Source organism: Monodon monoceros, unplaced genomic scaffold (genome assembly GCF_005190385.1).
Source record: "Monodon monoceros isolate NGI ecotype Baffin Bay Population unplaced genomic scaffold, NGI_Narwhal_1 Super_Scaffold_11, whole genome shotgun sequence".
In the NCBI taxonomy this organism is placed as follows: Eukaryota; Metazoa; Chordata; class Mammalia; order Artiodactyla; family Monodontidae; genus Monodon; species Monodon monoceros.
In genome coordinates, this window is record NW_021703767.1 from 114,758,452 (window position 1) to 114,777,225 (window position 18,774).

The following is an 18,774-nucleotide window of genomic DNA, read 5'->3' on the forward strand; positions in this document are numbered from 1 at the left end:
TGTATTAAAAAAATATGTAGGCAGAATATGTTTTGAAAAATTGAAGGTGTTCTTTCTTATTAACAGAATGCATAAGAAGCATTAATGCATGATTATTAATGCTAATAGAGGAATGTAGAGAACATAATTTATAAAAAACAGAAGGTGCACTTTGGAATATGTTTTATTTTTGTTATATTGGCACATGAAATGATGAAGCCACATGGTGAAAGTCTGGTTCTGGAGAAAGGGAAGGTTCTCATTTCCTTCCCGTGACCCACTGTATATCACCTTTCAAAATACTCAAAATAATACTTTGTGCTGGGTTCTAACTTAACTTGGTTAAACTTTCACCTGAGGCTATTTGTTAAGATACTGTTGAGAGTAAATAAAAGCAAAAAGAAATAACATAGGACTTAAGTGAACAGGAAAGGACCTATTCAGGTGATGTGGAAACCACATTTAGGGATAAGCAAAGATTGACTTTCTAGTGAAAGGCACGGGAAGAATTAACTGGCTTATTCCAAACAGAGGGCAGTTCTTTAGGAAGTATGCTTGAGGATATACTTGACAATAACTTCGACAGCTAGCATGGTCTCTTTACAAGTTGACTTTATCTGAGATTCTGGAAGGAGAAAACCAAATTTGCCTTTATCTCGGAGCTCAAAGGCAAATGTGTGTTTGATGCCCAGGTTGTAAGCCCAGTCTAAAGAAGAACCTGATGTCGGGTCTGTAAAACATAAGGAATAAATATTTAATTAGAAACAAATGTTAATGTTTTTCTTGAAATGGAAATTCACTGGTGTAAAATTAGCAATAAAAATAATTTCATGTACAGTTAATTGCAGTAAGGAATGGGAGTATTGGTCTGCATAGTATAGTGTCGAGTAAAAAATAATCATGGCTTTGGAATCCATCACACGTTTTAAATATGTGCTGCATTTTCAAAATTACATTTTGCTTGGATCATTTTGAGTCTAAATTGCGTTTGTCTTCTGGGTGCACATTGTCGTAGATGGAGGTGGTCTGAGTAAGTGCAAGCAGTTGAGGAGACCAGCTGAGGAGGGGTCACTGGTCACTGAAAACCCACCAAGGAAAACTACACATACAAGCTATGCAAAGTTACATTCTAGTAGTTCAGGTCTCTTTCCATTCATGTTGCTAGGATAAACTATTTTATAGTTAAAAGACCAAGAAAGTTTAAATCAGTTATTTTAAGGATATATTTAATCCCCTAATCCAATTTTTCCATGTCAATTTTTGTGAAATTTTACTAAGAATGTTATTTGTTAAAAAGACTGAGAATATAAACATCTAGAGGTTATATACATATAAGGTTTATACAACATACCTTACATACAGTGTATGTAAATACTGTAAAAGCATTTATGTATATTTTGATTTACATAATTGAAAAACTAATTTTTTTGTACATAAAATTACTTATGTTTTAGGAAAAGTAATGAGTTTGATACAAACATTTTAGATTTGAAAGATAAAAATTCAAAGCTGTGATGAAGAAAGAGAGAAGGAATATTTTGGTAGAGAGAGACAGGGTTGGCTTTCAAATTATTCAACAAATATTTATTAAAACCTTTCATATGTGCAGTGCACTTTACTTGGCACTGTGGAGGGTGGGTGGTGCAAGGGTACAAAGATGAAGAAGATGCTACTGGTGTCTTTGGAACTTACAGTTGGGAGAGAAGTCAACTATGCAAATCAACAGAGATAGGGCAGAATATAAAAGTACCATAGGAAAGGTACAGTATCTTGTGAAGATTTAAAGGAAGAAAGCAATTATGCTTGGTGAAGAGGATGGCATTTCATGCTCAATACCTGCTCAAATACCACCTTCATGATGGAGGTTGTATTTGGGGAGAGCCTTGAAGAAAGGCTAGTATTTTTCCAGATGGAGATTGAAGAAAAGCATTCTGGCCAGTGAACTACAAGGATGGAAAGCATGGAGGCATTTTTAGGGACCAGTGAGATATAGTTGGACTGGAAAATGGGGCAGTAAGAGTTTGTGGGGAAAGCTCAGAAAACCTACTAAAAAAGGAAAGATGTTTTGTTTGGCAGCACAGGAGAGAGACCAGTTAGGAGGTATTGTGAAGTGAAAGCCTGAACTAGTGTAGAGTCACCACACCGGGGAGAGAATAGGTGGGACTCTATGTAAGAAACGTTGGAATGGAAGAGTCACAGAATTTGATGAAAATGATTGAGATTTCAATCTGGGAAAAAATTTCAATCTTGGAAAAAATCCACATGTTATTAACAGAAACAGGAACTCAGAGAGGGTAGTGATGGGGAAAAGAAAGGGTAAAGGAAGGAAGAAAAAAGATGTTTAGCATCATTCAGGCAGGGGATGGGTGCTTCCTGCTAGGGATCTGGGGACTGGCGGCAGAACATTGCAGAGCTGTTTGGGCTGGAGCAGTCAGATGAGTACGGTCAGATGTCCAGCCTTGGCAGAATGGAAGAGTCATGTCCAGCCCTGGGATAGAAGGCAGGGGGGACTCCATGGGCGGGGCTTGTGCAGGGTCCTTGAGGCAATAGTTGGTCTCTGTGTGCCTTTTCCCCTCAGTCCTGTGCACAGCACCTACCAAATACATAGTGCTTGGTGCAGAAGGATATGTGAAGCCTGGGTCCTGCATTGAAACGTGAGTTTGGAGGGTGGGGAGGCTGGTGAAAGCCAGGGGTCGCTGCCACCTTTCTCTGATTTACTGTGCCATGGAGGAAGGAGCCTGGGAAAATGGATTTGAAAACTTGGCAGAAACATCATAGGTGAAACTGCCTTGCATACATTCAGGATTATTATGTCGTCTTGGTGGATTGATCCTTTTATCGTTAATGTTCCTGTTTGTTTCTGGTAAATTTCTTTGTTCTGAAATTTACTTTATCTGATGTTTAATATAGCCACTCCTACTTTGATTAATGTTTGCATGGTGTATCTTTTTCCCAGCCTTTCAATTTCAACCTGTGTTATATATGAAGTGAGTTTCTTGTAGCCAGTGTATTGTTGAATCATATTTTTCTTAATCCACTCTGCCAATATCTGTCTTTTAATTAATATATTTAGGTAAATTATTGATATACCTTAAATCTGCCATCTTACTATTTGATTTTTGTTCGTTCCCTCTGTTTTTCATTCCTCCATTTCTCTTTTATTGCCTTATTGTTGGTTACATGAACATTTTTAGGATTCCATTTTGATTTATTTATAATAATGTTTTTGAGTATATCAGTTTGTTTAGTTTTCTTAGTGGTTGCTCTATGTATTATAATATACATACATGACTTATCACAGTCTACTGGTATCAGTGTTTTATCATGTCAAGTAAGATATAGAAATCTTACTTGCAGTTAGATTTTTTTCCCCTTCCCACTTTTTTTTTTTTTTTTGCGGTACGCGGGCCTCTCACTGTTGTGGCCTCTCCCGTTGCGGAGCACAGGCTCCGGACGCGCAGGCCCAGCGGCCATGGCTCACAGGCCCAGCCCCTCCACGGCATGTGGGATCTTCCAGGACCAGGGCACGAATCCGTGTCCCTTGCATCGGCAGGCGGACTCTCAACCACTGTGCCACGAGGGAAGTCCCTCCTTCCCACTTTTAAAATACAGTTGTTTTGATTACTTCGCTACATATATTAAACATCACATCAGATGGAATTATACTTTTTGATTCAATCATCATGAGGAGAAAGATAGTCTATTTATCCTTCATTCATCCACCCATCCATTCATTATTCATTCATTCATTCCCTAATCTATTGTTTTTCCTTCCTTTCCACAGTTTCAAGCCTCTGTTACCATGTCTTTCTTATTTGGAGAGCTTTCCTTATCCATCTTTAAAGGGTAGGTCTGTAGGTGACAGATTCTCTTAGTTTTCCTTTGTCTGAGAATATCTTTATTTCCTCTTCATTTCTGAAGGGTATTTTTTGCTGAATATAGAATTAATGATTGATAGTTCTTTTAGCACTTGAAAAATGTTATCCCTTCCTTTTGGCCTTCCACGTTTTCGAATGAGAAATCTGCTGTCATTTGAATTGTTTTGCCCTTTCTAGATTGTTTCTCTCTCGTTGCTTTCAAGAGTTTTTACTTTGTCTTTAGTTTTCAGAACTTTAATTATGGTGTGGCTTGATGTGAGTTTCTTTGAACTTATTCTGTTTGTGGTTCACTTGGTTTCTTGAATATGTTGGTTTATGTCTTTAGGAAATTTGGGAAATTTCAGTCTTTATTTCTTCAAATTTTTTTTCCAGCACTATTCTCTCTCCTCTCCTTCTGAGACTTTGATGATATGAATGTTTGATCATTTGTTATTATGCCACAGGTCCTTTAGGCTTTGTTTATATATTTTTTCAATTTGTTTTCTCTCTTCAGACTGGATAAGTTCTATTGTTCTATCTTCAAGTTAACTGATTCTTCCCTCCATCATATTCATTCTGCTATTGATCCTCTCCAGTGAGTTTTTAAAATTTAAGTTACCGTGTTTTTCAGTTCTATAATTTCCATTTGCTTCCTTTTGATACCTTGCATTTCTTTTTTTTTTTTTTTTTTTTTTTTTTGTGGTAAGTGGGCCTCTCACTGTTGTGGCCTCTCCCGTTGCGGAGCACAGGCTCCGGACGCGCAGTCTCAGCAGCCATGGCTCACGGGCCCAGCCACTCTGCGGCATGTGGGATCCTCCCGGACTGGGGCACGAACCCGCGTCCCCTGCATCGGCAGGCGGACTCTCAACCACTGCGCCACCAGGGAAGCCCAATCCCTTGCATTTCTTTGATGAGATTTTCTGTATTATCATTTGTTTCAAGGCTATCTGTAATTGCTTGTTGAAGCATTTTTATGATGACGATTTTGGAATTCTTGTCAGATAATTCCAACACCTAAATCATCTCAGTGTTGGCATCTGTCAATGTCTTTTCTCATTCGAGCTGTGCCTTTCTTTACTTTTGGCATAAGTGATTTTTGATTGTATCCTAGACACTTTGGCTATTATGTTAAATCTTAAATTTTAACGGAAATCTACTTTAGCAGGCAGTCACCCTGTTTAGGTTTAGCATGCAGGCCCTGGTCTTCTTTAGTGACTTCTGGTTCCAGTGTCAATGTAGTTTTCAGAGCCTTTGCATTGCTGTTTTCGTCTAGTTGGTTCCCGTGGTGCTGCTGGGCTCCCACTGATCCCTGCAGGTAACTGCTGTGTGGGTGAAAGGTGATTTCCTAGCTGGGCCACCCCGGCGCCTCTAGGTGGCAAATGCAGGCTCCAGCCTGTGAGGATAGTGAGTACTTCCCTGATGAGGAAAGAAGCAGAAGGAAGAGGAGGGGCCTGAAGAGACAACCTTGTGGAATATCTGCGTGATACCTATTTTTGGGAAAATATCTGCTTTTAGAGGCAGTCACCAGAGACGAAGTGGGAAAGAAGGAGGAGGAGGCAAACCAGGTGAGTTTGGTGTCAAGGAAGCCAAGGGAATGGCAAGAAGAAGGTATATCAACAAGGGCCAATGTTGCAGGGAGTTTGTGGAGCATGTGAGCTGAGATAAGTATCCTGGCTTCAGTGATCAAGACGGCTGCCATTTTTAGCAAGAGCTGAGTTTAAGTTCATTAGTAAAAAAGAACATAAGAGGTCTGTAGCAGTGGAGGTAGGATAAATAGGAATTGTGTCTTGCATGATGGTTTAGAGTGTGCTAGACATTTCAATAAATGTGGCCAGTTTCTAGCTGTACCAGCCCTCCATTTGCAGTTAAGTAAACTGCTGTAATTTCAAAGAGTTAAAGAATATTGATATTTCATTTTGAAAAATTTACTTTATGAGAAATTTCTCATTAAGATTAATAGTGGTGATTGAGAATTTATTTAATTTGTGATTTTTCATAATTGTGTGATGTTATTGAGTGTAATACATTTTCTTTTATGATACCACTTTCTATATCTTTAAAACCTTAAATTTGCAAACAAAAACTATATTAAGACATAAAATAAATACAACATTGAAAGACTTTTACTTGTAAGAATATATTATTATACAACTTAATTTGTTGAACATGCTGCTTAGCCTTTTATTTATCTCCATCTATACCCACTAAAATATGTGTATATATTTATAGAATATAATAACAATCACTTGCTAAATACCAGGCACCCTTCTAAGTGCTTTATGTATGCTAACTCATTTCATTAATTCTTATCACAACCTTATGATTTAAGTACCAATTGCTGTTTTACAGAAGAGGAAATCTTGGCACAGAGAGATGAAGCAATTTACTCAAAGACAACATAGCTAGATGTGTAAAATAGATAGGTGACAAGGATATACTGTATAGCACAGGGAATTGTAGCCGTTATCTTATAATAACCTAAAATAAACTATAATCTGCAAAAATACCGAATCACTATGTTGTACACCTGAAACTAATATAATATTGTAAATCAACTACACATCAATTAAAAAAAAAGATACATAGCTAGTAAGTGGTTGAGTCAGGAATCAAACCCAAGCTGCATGTCTTCAGAGTTTGCGTGACTAACCATTGTACTGTATTACCTACCATATATGTCAATCTATAGTCCTGTCAATAAAAAGTCTTAATTGAGTTCTACAAGATAATTTTTTTTGTTGTTAACATTTTCTTAAAATGTTGACAATAAGAAAAAAATTTCCTACTCCTTTCAAGGCACATTAAGTGCAAGGAACTGACTGTAATACAGTCAAAACAAGTCAAGATAAAACCGAACTGAGCTAACACTCTTGTTTCATCTCAAACAAATCCACGTAAAGTGACACTGGTGACTTAACTTCTATGTTTTAAAAAAAATATTATTGATAGGCATTGAACATAATAACACACACTTTTATGTCAACAAGAGTGGAAATTCTATTTGAAGCAAGAGCTGAAGCTAGAGATGCATGGGCATGAACTGAAATATTTACTTTGCACTTCTGTTGCCCTTAGTATAATTTCAGCTTGAATGTCTTAGGGGATAGATAGTGGGTGTTGAGCTACAAATTCGGGGTCTTGATTTTCTCCTTTTCAAAATGTAGGGTAGTAAAGAGTATAGAAAACAGTACAGAGTTGAGAAACAAGAGCAGTTCTAGCGATTTTGATGTGTGGGGAAGGCAACAAGAAAGGCATTTTGAAATTAACTTTTTTTTTTTTTTTACATCTTTATTGGAGTATAATTGCTTTACAATGATGTGTTAGTTTCTACTTTATAACAAAGTGAATCAGTTATACATATACATATGTTCCCATATCTCTTCCCTCTTGCATCTCCCTCGCTCCCATCCTCCCTATCCCACCCCTCCAAGTGGTCACAAAGCACCGAGCTGATCTCCCTGTGCTATGCGGCTGCTTCCCACTAGCTATCTGTTTTACGTTTGGTAGTGTATATATGTCCATGCTACTCTCTCACTTTGTCACAGCTTACCCTTCCCCCTCCCCATATCCTCAAGTCCATTCTCTAGTAGGTCTGTGTCTTTATCCCTGTCTTACCCCTAAGTTCTTCATGACATTTTCTTTTCTTAAATTCCATATATATGTGTTAGCATATGGTATTTGTCTTTCTCTTTCTGACTTACTTCACTCTGTATGACAGACTCTGGGTCCATCCACCTCATTACAAATAGTTCAGTTTCATTTCTTTTTATGGCTGAGTAATATTCCATTGTATATATGTGCCACATCTTCTATATCCATTCATCCGATGATGGACATTTAGGTTGTTTCCATCTCCTGGCTATTGTAAATAGAGCTGCAATAAATATTTTGGTACATGACTCTTTTTGAATTATGGTTTTCTCAGGGTATATGCCCAGTAGTGGGATTGCTGGGTCATATGGTAGTTCTATTTGTAGTTTTTTAAGGAACCTCCATACTGTTCTCCATAGTGGCTGTACCAATTCACATTCCCACCAGCAGTGCAAGAGTGTTCCCTTTTCTCCACACCCTCTCCAGCATTTATTGTTTGTAGATTTTTTGATGATGGCCATTCTGACTTGTGTGAGATGATATCTCATTGTAGTTTTGATTTGCATTTCTCTAATGATTGATGATGTTGAGCATTCTTTCATGTGTTTGTTGGCAATCTGTATATCTTCTTTGGAGAAATGTCTATTTAGGTCTTCTGCCCATTTTTGGATTGGGTTGTTTGTTTTTTTGTTATTGAGCTGCATGAGCTGCTTGTAAATTTTGGAGATTAATCCTTTGTCAGTTGCTTCATTTGCAAATATTTTCTCCCATTCTGAGGGTTGTCTTTTGGTCTTGTTTATGGTTTCCTTTGCTGTGCCAAAGCTTTGAAGTTTTCATTAGGTCCCATTTGTTTATTTTTGTTTTTATTTCCATTTCTGTAGGAGGTGGGTCAAAAAGGATCTTGCTGTGATTTATGTCATAGAGTGTTCTGCCTGTGTTTTCCTCTAAGAGTTTGATAGTTTCTGGCCTTACATTTAGGTCTTTAATCCATTTTGAGCTTATTTTTGTATATGGTGTTAGGGAGTGATCTAATCTCATACTTTTACATGTAGCTGTCCAGTTTTCCCAGCACCACTTATTGAAGAGGCTGTCCTTTCTCCACTGTACATTCCTGCCTCCTTTATCAAAGATAAGGTGACCATATGTGCGTGGGTTTATCTCTGGACTTTCTATCCTGTTCCATTGATCTATCTTTCTGTTTTTGGCCAGTACCATACTGTCTTGATTACTGTAGCTTTGTAGTATAGTCTGAAGTCAGGGAGCCTAATTCCTCCAGCTCCAGGACTCATAGATGGATGATATTAATGATACAAGCTACTTGATTCCTATCAGTTCAGTGAACTATTCTTGCTAACTGGGAACTTTCTTCAGTTATTTCTAAGATGGTAAAGGATTGGCTATGCTGTCAATATGCAAATATAAGTATTTCACAGTCTTTCAATATCAATTTTTGTGCCATCTAAATATTGCTGCTTCGTGGCAAAATAGTTGGTATACAATTTGACTCTGGTCTGGAATGCTGATTTTTGACCCTATACTGCCCCTAAGTGGTGAAATCTTTCTGTATCTCAATTTCATAGTCTGTAAATGAGGGATTTAGCTTATATCAGTGGTTCTCAACCCTCCTTTCATCTTAGAATCGCTTTGACCACTTAAAAAAATTCAAGTGCCTGGGCCCCACCAGGGACTAATGGAATCTGAATCTCCGGGTATAAGACCTGATCATCTGCGTATTTTAAAAGCTCCTCAGATAATGCTAATTGGAAGTCAGGCTTGAGAACCATGAATTAGGTAATTTCCTAGGTTTCCTCCTGGTTTCAAGTTTTATGGTTTTAACTTATTTTTTATTTGGTTCAAAGTGCAAACATATTTTTCTGGAGGTCAGAGATCTCTCCACAATTTGGGTTTTAAAAATGCTCCCTCAGTCCTTTTCTTCTGTCTCCATCAAATCAAAGAGAGAAAAATACTAGTAAATGTTAGATGCGTCCCCCAAATCCTGGAACTTGTTAAATGACAATTAGGATATTGGAATGACTAAACTTTAATTGTGGGGTGCTCCTATTTTCTTTTCTTACCAAGTGCTTTGTTACTGCCTGCTTATTGTGAATGTTTGATTAACATTTAATCAGGTGCTTTATTAAAGCAGTCACTCCTAAAAGCTTTGAACATCTATCAAGCTGCTGTAGCCCCATGTGGAAGAGGCAATTCTTTCTAAATCTGAATTGCTTAAAAAAACTTATAATATAATAAAATAAAAGAGTTAAAAATACTACTACACAGTTGTATAGAATAGTAATTCCTCTTTATCCTCCCATATTGAAAGTGACACATGATAGCATGGAACTATGTTATCTTTAGTGATCTCCTGCTTCCAGTTAGAATGTAACTCTTTGAAAGTAGTCATTGTGTCTTCACTCTTTTCACCTATCTCTCAAAGCTCCAAGTGCTGGGCTATTAGGTGGGTGCTCCATAAATTCTTGCTTATTAAATGATTGTGATTCAGTGCAAATGCATAGCTCTAATATGCTCATAATTTGCATATACATGCAAATATACATCATGTATATACATGTGCGCATGTGTGTGTGTGTGTGTATATATATATATATATATATATATTTATTTATATATATATAGAAAGTGAGAGTAATAATCCTTTGATGCCCTAGCTGCCATTTGCAAAGTTTTCTCCTGTTTGGAACCCTTTGTTCTTTGCTGCCAAGAAAATCTGTGTGTTTTTCCTCCTTACGATGTAGGAATTCCTCTTACATCATATCTGGGTGGCTTATCTGGCCCTGCTATTTCTCAGTATCCACTAAGTAGGCCGCCATTTTAAACTGGTGTCCTAGTCTGTCCTTTGGTCCTTTACTTTGCTTACTTTTGTCCACTTATGTAGCTGGGTATATCATCTGTTTTGAAATCTTGTTGTCATCCACTTGTATGTGGAATGAATCCCTGGCCTGGCTATGTTGCAGCAGATCTATCTGGATGCTGGTGATCGGCTGTGTCACTGTACTTTCTCTTCTGCCCTTTAAAGCACACAACTGGTTGATATGTGATTGCTGATGAATGTTCTCTACAAATGGATTTTTTCTTTTTTTGCGGTACGCGGGCCTCTCACTGCTGTGGCTTCTCCCATTGCGGAGCACAGGCTCCGGGCGCGCAGGCTCAGCGGCCATGGCTCACGGGCCCAGCCGCTCCACGGCATGCGGGATCTTCCCGGACCAGGGCACGAACCCGTGTCCCCTGCATCGGCAGGCGGACTCTCAACTACTGCACCACCAGGGAAGCCCACTTGTCTGTTTTTTTAAGTCATTTTTCTAATTCCACCAAAGGAACCTCCAGTAAATAGGCTCTAGAAGTTGTTTGTGGTGACTAAAGCATTTTCAAATTCCATAGCAATTGTTGAGGGTGTAGACTTCTAGTTACAGTTTATTTTTTCAGCTTGGATTAGGGAAGTGGTTTATGAGGTATGGCCAGGTAGAGTTATTGAGTGGAATCCACAGATGCACATATTTATTTTTTCAATCCACACATTGTAAAAGTATCATGGAAATAATCAGTTGTATTTGGTGGTGGTGAGTTGTTCCATGAAATGTTTAAAAGTTAAACAGCAGTCTTCATGCTAAAAATGTTGGATATCTTGGCTCTAGAGAGTGATACAGGCTTAAATCAAGTCTAATTTTGTTGTGGTTTCAATCCACATTCACACCTTTTTGACAAGTCAGGACACCATTTTCTTTGGCCAAGTTTATGAGAATTAATTCTGTTATTGTTCCCTGCCCCATACTAGATATTGTATGATCTGAGAGGAGATCTGAAGTGTAATCCTTGCTTTTGAGGAATTAAATTTTGTTAGGAAGTTAAGGTTTTGTGAGCAGTTTCATTGGAATTTCCTGTAAAGTTTGGCACTAAGAACTTAAACTTGGAAACAGTTTGGAGAAAAGGCGAGTTTTACTAAAGAATTTCCAAACTAAGATCAGTGGGATCTGAGGAGAAGTAGTCTCACTTCCCAGGGTCTGAATTAATGGTCTTTGGTGAAAACTAAATGAATTTATTTCTATTGCTTGAAAACAGAAATCCCTAGTTATTTTAGCTGCAAAAACCAAATGGGAAAGCAGTATGCGCAGTGGTCAAGATCACGGACTCGGTTTTGTTAAAACCTGGGACTGAATCCCAGTTAAGCTAGTTGCAAGTACTGCACACCTCATCGAACATTGTGAGGAGTAACTGAGATTGTGAAAATCAAGGGCTGAGCACAGTGCCTGACTTGTAAGAAATCTATGTCAATAATTAAAAAATGCAAAGACAAAGAAAGTTTAAAAATAGTGAAGACTAAGAAGTGGTGCTCAGACACTAAAGCAAAAGCAGCAGAACTAGGACCTTGTGACCTCCTTTCTTAATCCACCATATAGATTTCGGTTGAATACAGTAGGAAGGGGCTGGGGAGAGGGACAGGAGACTGGCTTTACCCGAGCAGAGTGGCTGAAACTGTGGGCCTACCTGTTTTACCCCTAGGAGCTAGGGAAAAGACTGTGCTTGCATAGGGACAAGGCCAAGGAAGAAAGAGTCCAGTCAGAGTTAAATGGTTAAAAAAAAAAGAATTGACTCTGCCCCAGTTAATTCTTGTTAGTTCCTGTGAGGATAAAATGGTGGTGGTAGTGGTGGTAGAGAATAGGATGATGAAAGAATTAAACTGTAAATTTGTCTTGATGTAATTACTTCTGTCGACCTTGTAGCCTTGTAAAAGTTCAGTATAATTTGTTTCTAGAAAAATCTTATCCCCCCCCCAAAAGGGTGGAATCTGTCTCCTAGATTCACGTATAATTCAGAATCTCCTGTTAAAACCAAAGTTTAAATTAGCAGTTCCAAGATGTTCTAATCCTAACTTACAAATTGTATAACTTTCTTTAATGTCTCTAAAAGAGAATTAGGGGAAGTGACACAATAAATAATAGGAAAAATGTACAAATGGTCGACGCTGTTGGACCACAGGTGTGGAGTGGGTTCATACTGAGTTGATAGGACATCAGTGCCAATCTTTGCAACTTTGGCCTGGAGAGAAAGGGAAGTAGGAGTGGGATAACTGGATACCATGTGAATGCCGTTAATTCACTGGAGATTAAAAAAAGTCGATTTTACTGGTTATTTGGCATTTGAAGATCAAAATAAAATAAATGATTGAGTGAGAAATTTATTTTCAGTAAGATATACATATTGTCATCGTGAGGCCTTCTAAATGTGAAATCAGTTATGTACAGTAATATCATAGCTCATGTTTCTATCCTTTCTTCATACTCACTCTTCTTTCCTCTCTCCCTCCCTCCTTTTCTTCCTTTTGACTTCTGACCTTCCTTCTAAAAAAACATATTCTTTCTTTTTCCTCTCATTTTTTTTTGGCTTCAGATATTTGTCTCTCTCAAAGTCAGTTTCTCCCATGTTCCTCCTTCCTCGGTCTTCATAGGTTCCGTACCACCATATGTCTTTCTCCACATATGATTTTAGTATGCCAAGGGAAGAAAGGTGCTTGACTCCTTTTTAAAGTACTTCTGTTTAAACTAGAGTTTTTCTTCTTGAGTGGCAGCTTATGACCTTTAATACACAATAGTGTTTTGTGCTATGGGAATGATTATTGGAATTCATTTTAATGGAGTATAGTCACTAACGTTTTTGTACTCTAGTGAAGATTTTGTTTAGTCTACATGTATAATGTATATAACCAAAAAGTAAGTTTTTTTCTTAATCAATTTCGTTGCTGTGTAAGAACACTTAACTTTACTCAGAATGGTTTGTTTTGTATATTTGTATTTTTTTAATCCATAATACCGTTTTCCTAAGGGTAGATTGAATTGCATTGCTGTACCTTTGCATAAATTAATAAAACTCATGGGTTCAGATTCTCAACTAGATTGATTAAATAAATGGCTCTTTGGGCCACATACTGCTTGTATATTTGTTGTATATAAACAGAGGGTTTTAATGACTGGTTCAAATCTTTGCTCCCACTCAGAATTGAATGCTGAAAACAATTGACTCAAGTCAGAAAGGCAATTGTAACCTCTAAAAAATTAAAAAAAAAGTTTGTGAGGCAGTATTTGAATCACAGCTTTTATTTTTTCTAGAGCAATTAAAAATATTTATCCCTTATATGCAGAATTTTTTTTTTAAAGCTAACATGATCAAATAGTTTTCATAGAAAGGAAAAGAATGCTTAGTGGATCATAGTTTTGGAGAGAGTATGTTTTTAGCGCAGAAGCTTCACAATCATTCAAAATTTCTTTCCTTGGTTAATAAAAGAATTAATGTAATTTCTAAGTTGATCAGGAGGATAAAAATACAATTGCTCTCCTTAAATCTGGTGTCTCGGTGACAGGAATAGCAGATGTTTTTGCTATTGTCTTAGGCTTTTGTTGTGTATGGTTTTATGTTATGATCCATGGTAAATGTTTAACTAGGCAACATCTGTGTAGTAATGGAAATCTACTCTGGTAGCCTAGACCTTTCTTCGTACTGGCTTTATCTTAGAATCATATCAAAAGATTCTATTACCTATGTACTTTTATCACATGAAAAAATTAACCTAAGGTTATGGTTTTAACTCTAAGGTAGACTTTATTAGTTCTCTTCTTTGGTATTCAAATGTGAAATTTTTTCAAGATAACCCAAGTTGTTAATGATGAACAGACTGAAAGTCAATGGTCGTGTCAGTGCATAAACCACAGCCTTTTCCTACATACCAGTTCCTCGTGGTTAGGTGGCAGTTCTGATGTATATCCGTAGGGAAACAATAGCATCTGGGAGTAGGAATGGAAGGTAAGGTAAGCCTTGATTGATTTTCGGTGGCTTCGAATGAAGTCAGTGACAGCTTTGGTCTCTTTCTCAGACTCTGGTGCAGGGCCCCCATAGATCTCCCGACATGGGTCCTTGGTGTGAGGGAAAGCTGCAGAGGACATGGAGGGATGAGATCAGAATCTGCCCCCCATCAGTACAGCCCTTACTTCGTTTGACAGGGATTCACAAAATGTTTTTAACATTTTAGTCTCCCAGGTTTACAGGGCTGCCTCAGTGTCCCTGCAGACTAACTCTGTACGCATAACTCAAGAGTATAACAGAGTTAGCCCACTTGAATATTCTTATTCTTAGCCTTGTTTATTTTCCCTCCGTTTCCCAGGGTCACAGGAATAACGCATCAGAAGCAGCCCAGGGCCTGGAGTCAGTTCCAGTTCAGCCTCAGCTCTAACTCATTGGAGACTGCTGTACATTACCTTCTCTGAGCCTGAGTTTCTTTAACCTGTTTCAGTAGGCAGCTTTCACTTAGGGATATGTGCTATTATCATATTCATTATGGTACAATAGAATTAGATGCTGAGGTGGTATTTTCAACAAAGTTAGATGAAGAAGAAATTTATGAGTTGGGATAGCGGCAGTTTCTCTTTGAACGTATGTAATGATAAAGTAATAGTGGTGTAGCAGCTGCAGCATCATCTGATGTAGCAGGCCTCTGCTTTTCATTGCTTTTTCCTGCAGCCTTTTCACTTTCTTTGCCCCAGATGTTTCTTTTCACTACACATCTGAAGAACTACCTATATGTTGGTTCTAACCACTGGTATTTCTCAAATTTTATCAGATCGGGAAGAGGAGGGACCTGAGATCTCTGTTCAGATTATCAGAATTTCTGGATTGTGCCTGATTTTTAGCAAGCTAGATATATTGAGTAAGAGATTGTTTGATAAACAGCCCTACCTCCTACTTCCACCCATTCAGCAAAACCTTCATAATACTTCTATGGTAATGATGATTATCTTTCATTTTTTAGATTAGAAAATTAACACTTAGGGAATACCTATCTTTACTGAATAAGTAGGTAGTTTAACTAAATTCGGTGTCTAAACACTCTTTAGAGCTATTTCCCTTGAGATCTTGTCTGCTACTCACAGTTCCATGAGACATTAAAGTTCCTATTGAGGTCAGTTCCAATGCATTTGGAACGTTGGTTCTTGGAACGATTTTTTCTCCACATGCGGTCCTGCAGTATTGAATGACGAAAGTGTTTACACAAGCTCAGTTAGCATTTTTCAGTTTGATCATTTCAGATTCTCCCTGCAGGTGTCTACAGCTTGATTTGAAATTTATCTAGTTAACCTGAGACCCATTATATAAAGAAAAAAAAATTTTTCTTACAACTTGTAATATTTTCAGAAATGTTTTTTATATTAATAGTTTAAGGCCTTGATAAAAAATTCAGTTAGTTTTAAAAACTGTTGATTAGTTCTGAGTATTAAAAAATGGTCAATTTTGTTCTGAAATTACCTATAATTTGAATTTTACCTTCGTTACATCTTTCACCATTTATAGATTCAGATATAATACAGGTCAAATTGTGATTGTTGGAGCATAATTTTCAGAAAATAACTTTTTGTGATAGTATCTGTCTGAAATCTCAAAATCAATCTTATTTAGCAACAGCAGGGTATAAAGAATTCTCTTAAAAGACAGATATCTGTGTCACTCTTTTATTTATTTTTTGATACAATTATTCCACTGCAGATTCTGTCCCAAATTGATGGAATACAATGATTTTGTTTTGAAATCATTATGTTCAGAATGTCTCTAAATGACTTTTACTCTTAGCTAGAAATACTTTTGTCATATTGTATAATATACATTTCCTTTATAATTAGTGCTTTATTTCATTTTTCTGCATTACTAGCTTCAGCAGCGGAAATTTCATATTATTTTAAGAACTCCTGCGTAACCAGGAAATCATGCTTTCCTTAGTTGAAACTGAGTTTTTAAAAATATACTTTTCTGAACTGGAATTGATTAACCAAACCTTAAACTTAATGCATAACACTCAACGTTCATGAAAGTCGGTAAATAATATATTACCTAAATGCAAACAAGAGACTACAGAGCAGTACCTGTCTCCATGACCAAATATATCCATCAACATTGAACACAGGAAGAACATAAAAATTCATTCGGTCCAGGAGTTTGGTCATAATTTTGTTTTTACCATAAGTTTTGGTTGCCTGTAGGGGTAGGAAAAAATTAAGCTATTGGTACAAAGTTTAGCTACCGTGTGGAAAGCTGTGGTTATAATTGTAATGACTACCACTCCTTAAGTCCATTTGCCCGTCACATGATTTCAAACTTATTTCCCCTAAACTGCATAAAGATAAATAACCCATATATATGACAGAAAAAAATGACACTTATTCAGACTAGTGAAATTAATTGAACTAAATATTCTTTGAAGGATCATTTAATTATCAAGACTTGTAGCATTCCAAATGTAGGATGCAAGATATGTTTTATGGAAAGAAGAGAGGCCAAGTGAAAAATTAGCAATGCAACTTGTTTTAAATAGATTCTTTTCCTCACATCTTTCGGTAAATATATATTGAATTTGTAAGCATAAGAATATGTAAATATTGGGGAGGATTCATGAATTAATTATAAATAGGATTAAAGGAAAAACACCTTGTTAATAAAAAAATTAGAGCATTTAGATTGACCAATCAACTTGTTTTCTCACATCAGATGGAAATTTCTCTAATTATCTGGACTTTCTATGGCTACCTAAAATCTCTCATTATTCTTGGAAAATCTCTTCCAGGTATATCTGTACTGGAGCCAAGACATTTCTTGTAGCCCTATCTTGTGTGTTCCTTTATGGCTTACGTAAGCGAGCTTATTACTTAAGTAAGCTGAGCTCTCGGCCCTCAGCTGGAAGAACTAAAACAACTGCAGGGATAAATGAGTTCTACTGGCATATTCATTCCTAGTGAAAAGTATCCTTGCCCTGAAAGCAGTTGTGATGTCATATTCCAGCAGCATGATGTATGCAAAAGCTGGCAGAGAAGAGAAAGTTAAAAGATAGTAGGAGTCAGAATACAATAGAAATAGAGTGAGAAGAACAACAAGCTTATAAAGTGGATTTACTTTTTTTACAAAATGAGTCATTTTTCACTTGGAAAGGAAATTTAAGCATGAAAATTCCAAATGTGTGCATAGCCAATTCAATATCTAAACAGGAACTAATGTTCTGTGCTTTGAACTCACTGAAGAAAGGCCAAGTTTGTAGGTTGTAATATAAAGATAGTTTCAGATTTCCCATACTTAACTATAGGAAAAACCATATTGTAGCCAAAAGTTGTTTTTTTAGTTTTATAAACTGTCAGCTGGAGTTCAAGAAGTTTAAAGGAAGGTGTCAATTTTATAAAAACCTCAATGATGAGTAAAATCCAGAGTGTTTATTTCCTGACAGCACCAAATGTGGGCTCTTCTTGTTAAGAGGAGCTGCACTCATTTGTAAAGGGGTGTTGCCACTCAGTGAAGTGATGGAGACTTGACAATCAAAGGAGAATTGTGTGACTGTTCCAATTGATTTACCTGATAGACAAACCACTGGCAGAATGCTGGGGAGATCCATTCTCGTGCGTGAATGCCACAATCCATAAAAATAGCCTTTCTTCTTTCATCCTTTTCCCCAATCTTTTAAAAAATAAATTTGATATATTATTTTACATGAACTTACACACTGATCTCTTGTTGTCCAAATACTCATTCATAGTATCAGAGCAATTCTTTCACCTGTCTTCTGTTGAATGAGTAACTGTGTATGCACATATTTTTCTTAGGGAGGACCATGGCATGTATCCTTAAAATACATAATTCATAATCTATTTCATAGTGTAGTTTTCAAAAAATTTTCTTAGTGTCAGAGTTGCTTTTAGGGTTTAAAAAAATCACAATCTATTGTTATTTTATTGCTAACATCCTTTGGCCTGAGAAAAAGATTATAAAGTTGCTTCTGTTTCTGCCATTTCCTTTTGTTTTTCATACTTCATAAACATGATGTTTAGCCTGGAGTGGAAAAGATTTTGTAGTTGTGTTTGCAGTGGGGAGGAGGGTTAGTGGCTGCATATTTGAAGAACTGTCATTTTAGAGAATTTAGATTTGTTTTGAGTGATTGGAGAGCATGAATGGATGGGAAATCAGGGTAAGGAAGGGCTTCTCAGTTATTAAGGGGATGCTTTAGGGAGCAATGTCTTTGGATATACAAAAATCCAGTAGCAGCTGAATGGCAATTGTCAGCTCGGTCATAGAAGGGAATTCCCTATCAACACAGAGTTGAAATGCCTCACTTACTGTACTGGGATCCTATGATTATATGATTCTTCAATTTATTTTCTTCCTGACATTTAGTCAACAGTTTCACTGAATTTTAATGGATGGAAAACTGTTTTATACACCAGGGACATCATAAACTCTTGTTATAAAGATATGGGATAAGAAACTTGTCTGGTTTTGTCCACTGTGTCTGTCAGGTGGTTTATTCAGG

The 18,774-nt window shown here is 36.9% G+C and overlaps 1 protein-coding gene across 1 annotated transcript in view; it reads right to left on the reverse strand.

The window, feature by feature from the left end:
* Positions 1 to 521: 521 nt before the first annotated feature.
* Positions 522 to 18,774, reverse strand: part of CPA3 (carboxypeptidase A3) — a 30,020-nt gene continuing 11,767 nt past the window's right edge. The window contains 7 exon segments of the mRNA XM_029215143.1: positions 522 to 709; positions 12,397 to 12,427; positions 12,429 to 12,482; positions 14,165 to 14,367; positions 15,363 to 15,453; positions 16,349 to 16,459; positions 17,823 to 17,924. Coding sequence (XP_029070976.1) covers positions 522 to 709; positions 12,397 to 12,427; positions 12,429 to 12,482; positions 14,165 to 14,367; positions 15,363 to 15,453; positions 16,349 to 16,459; positions 17,823 to 17,924 — 780 coding nt within the window.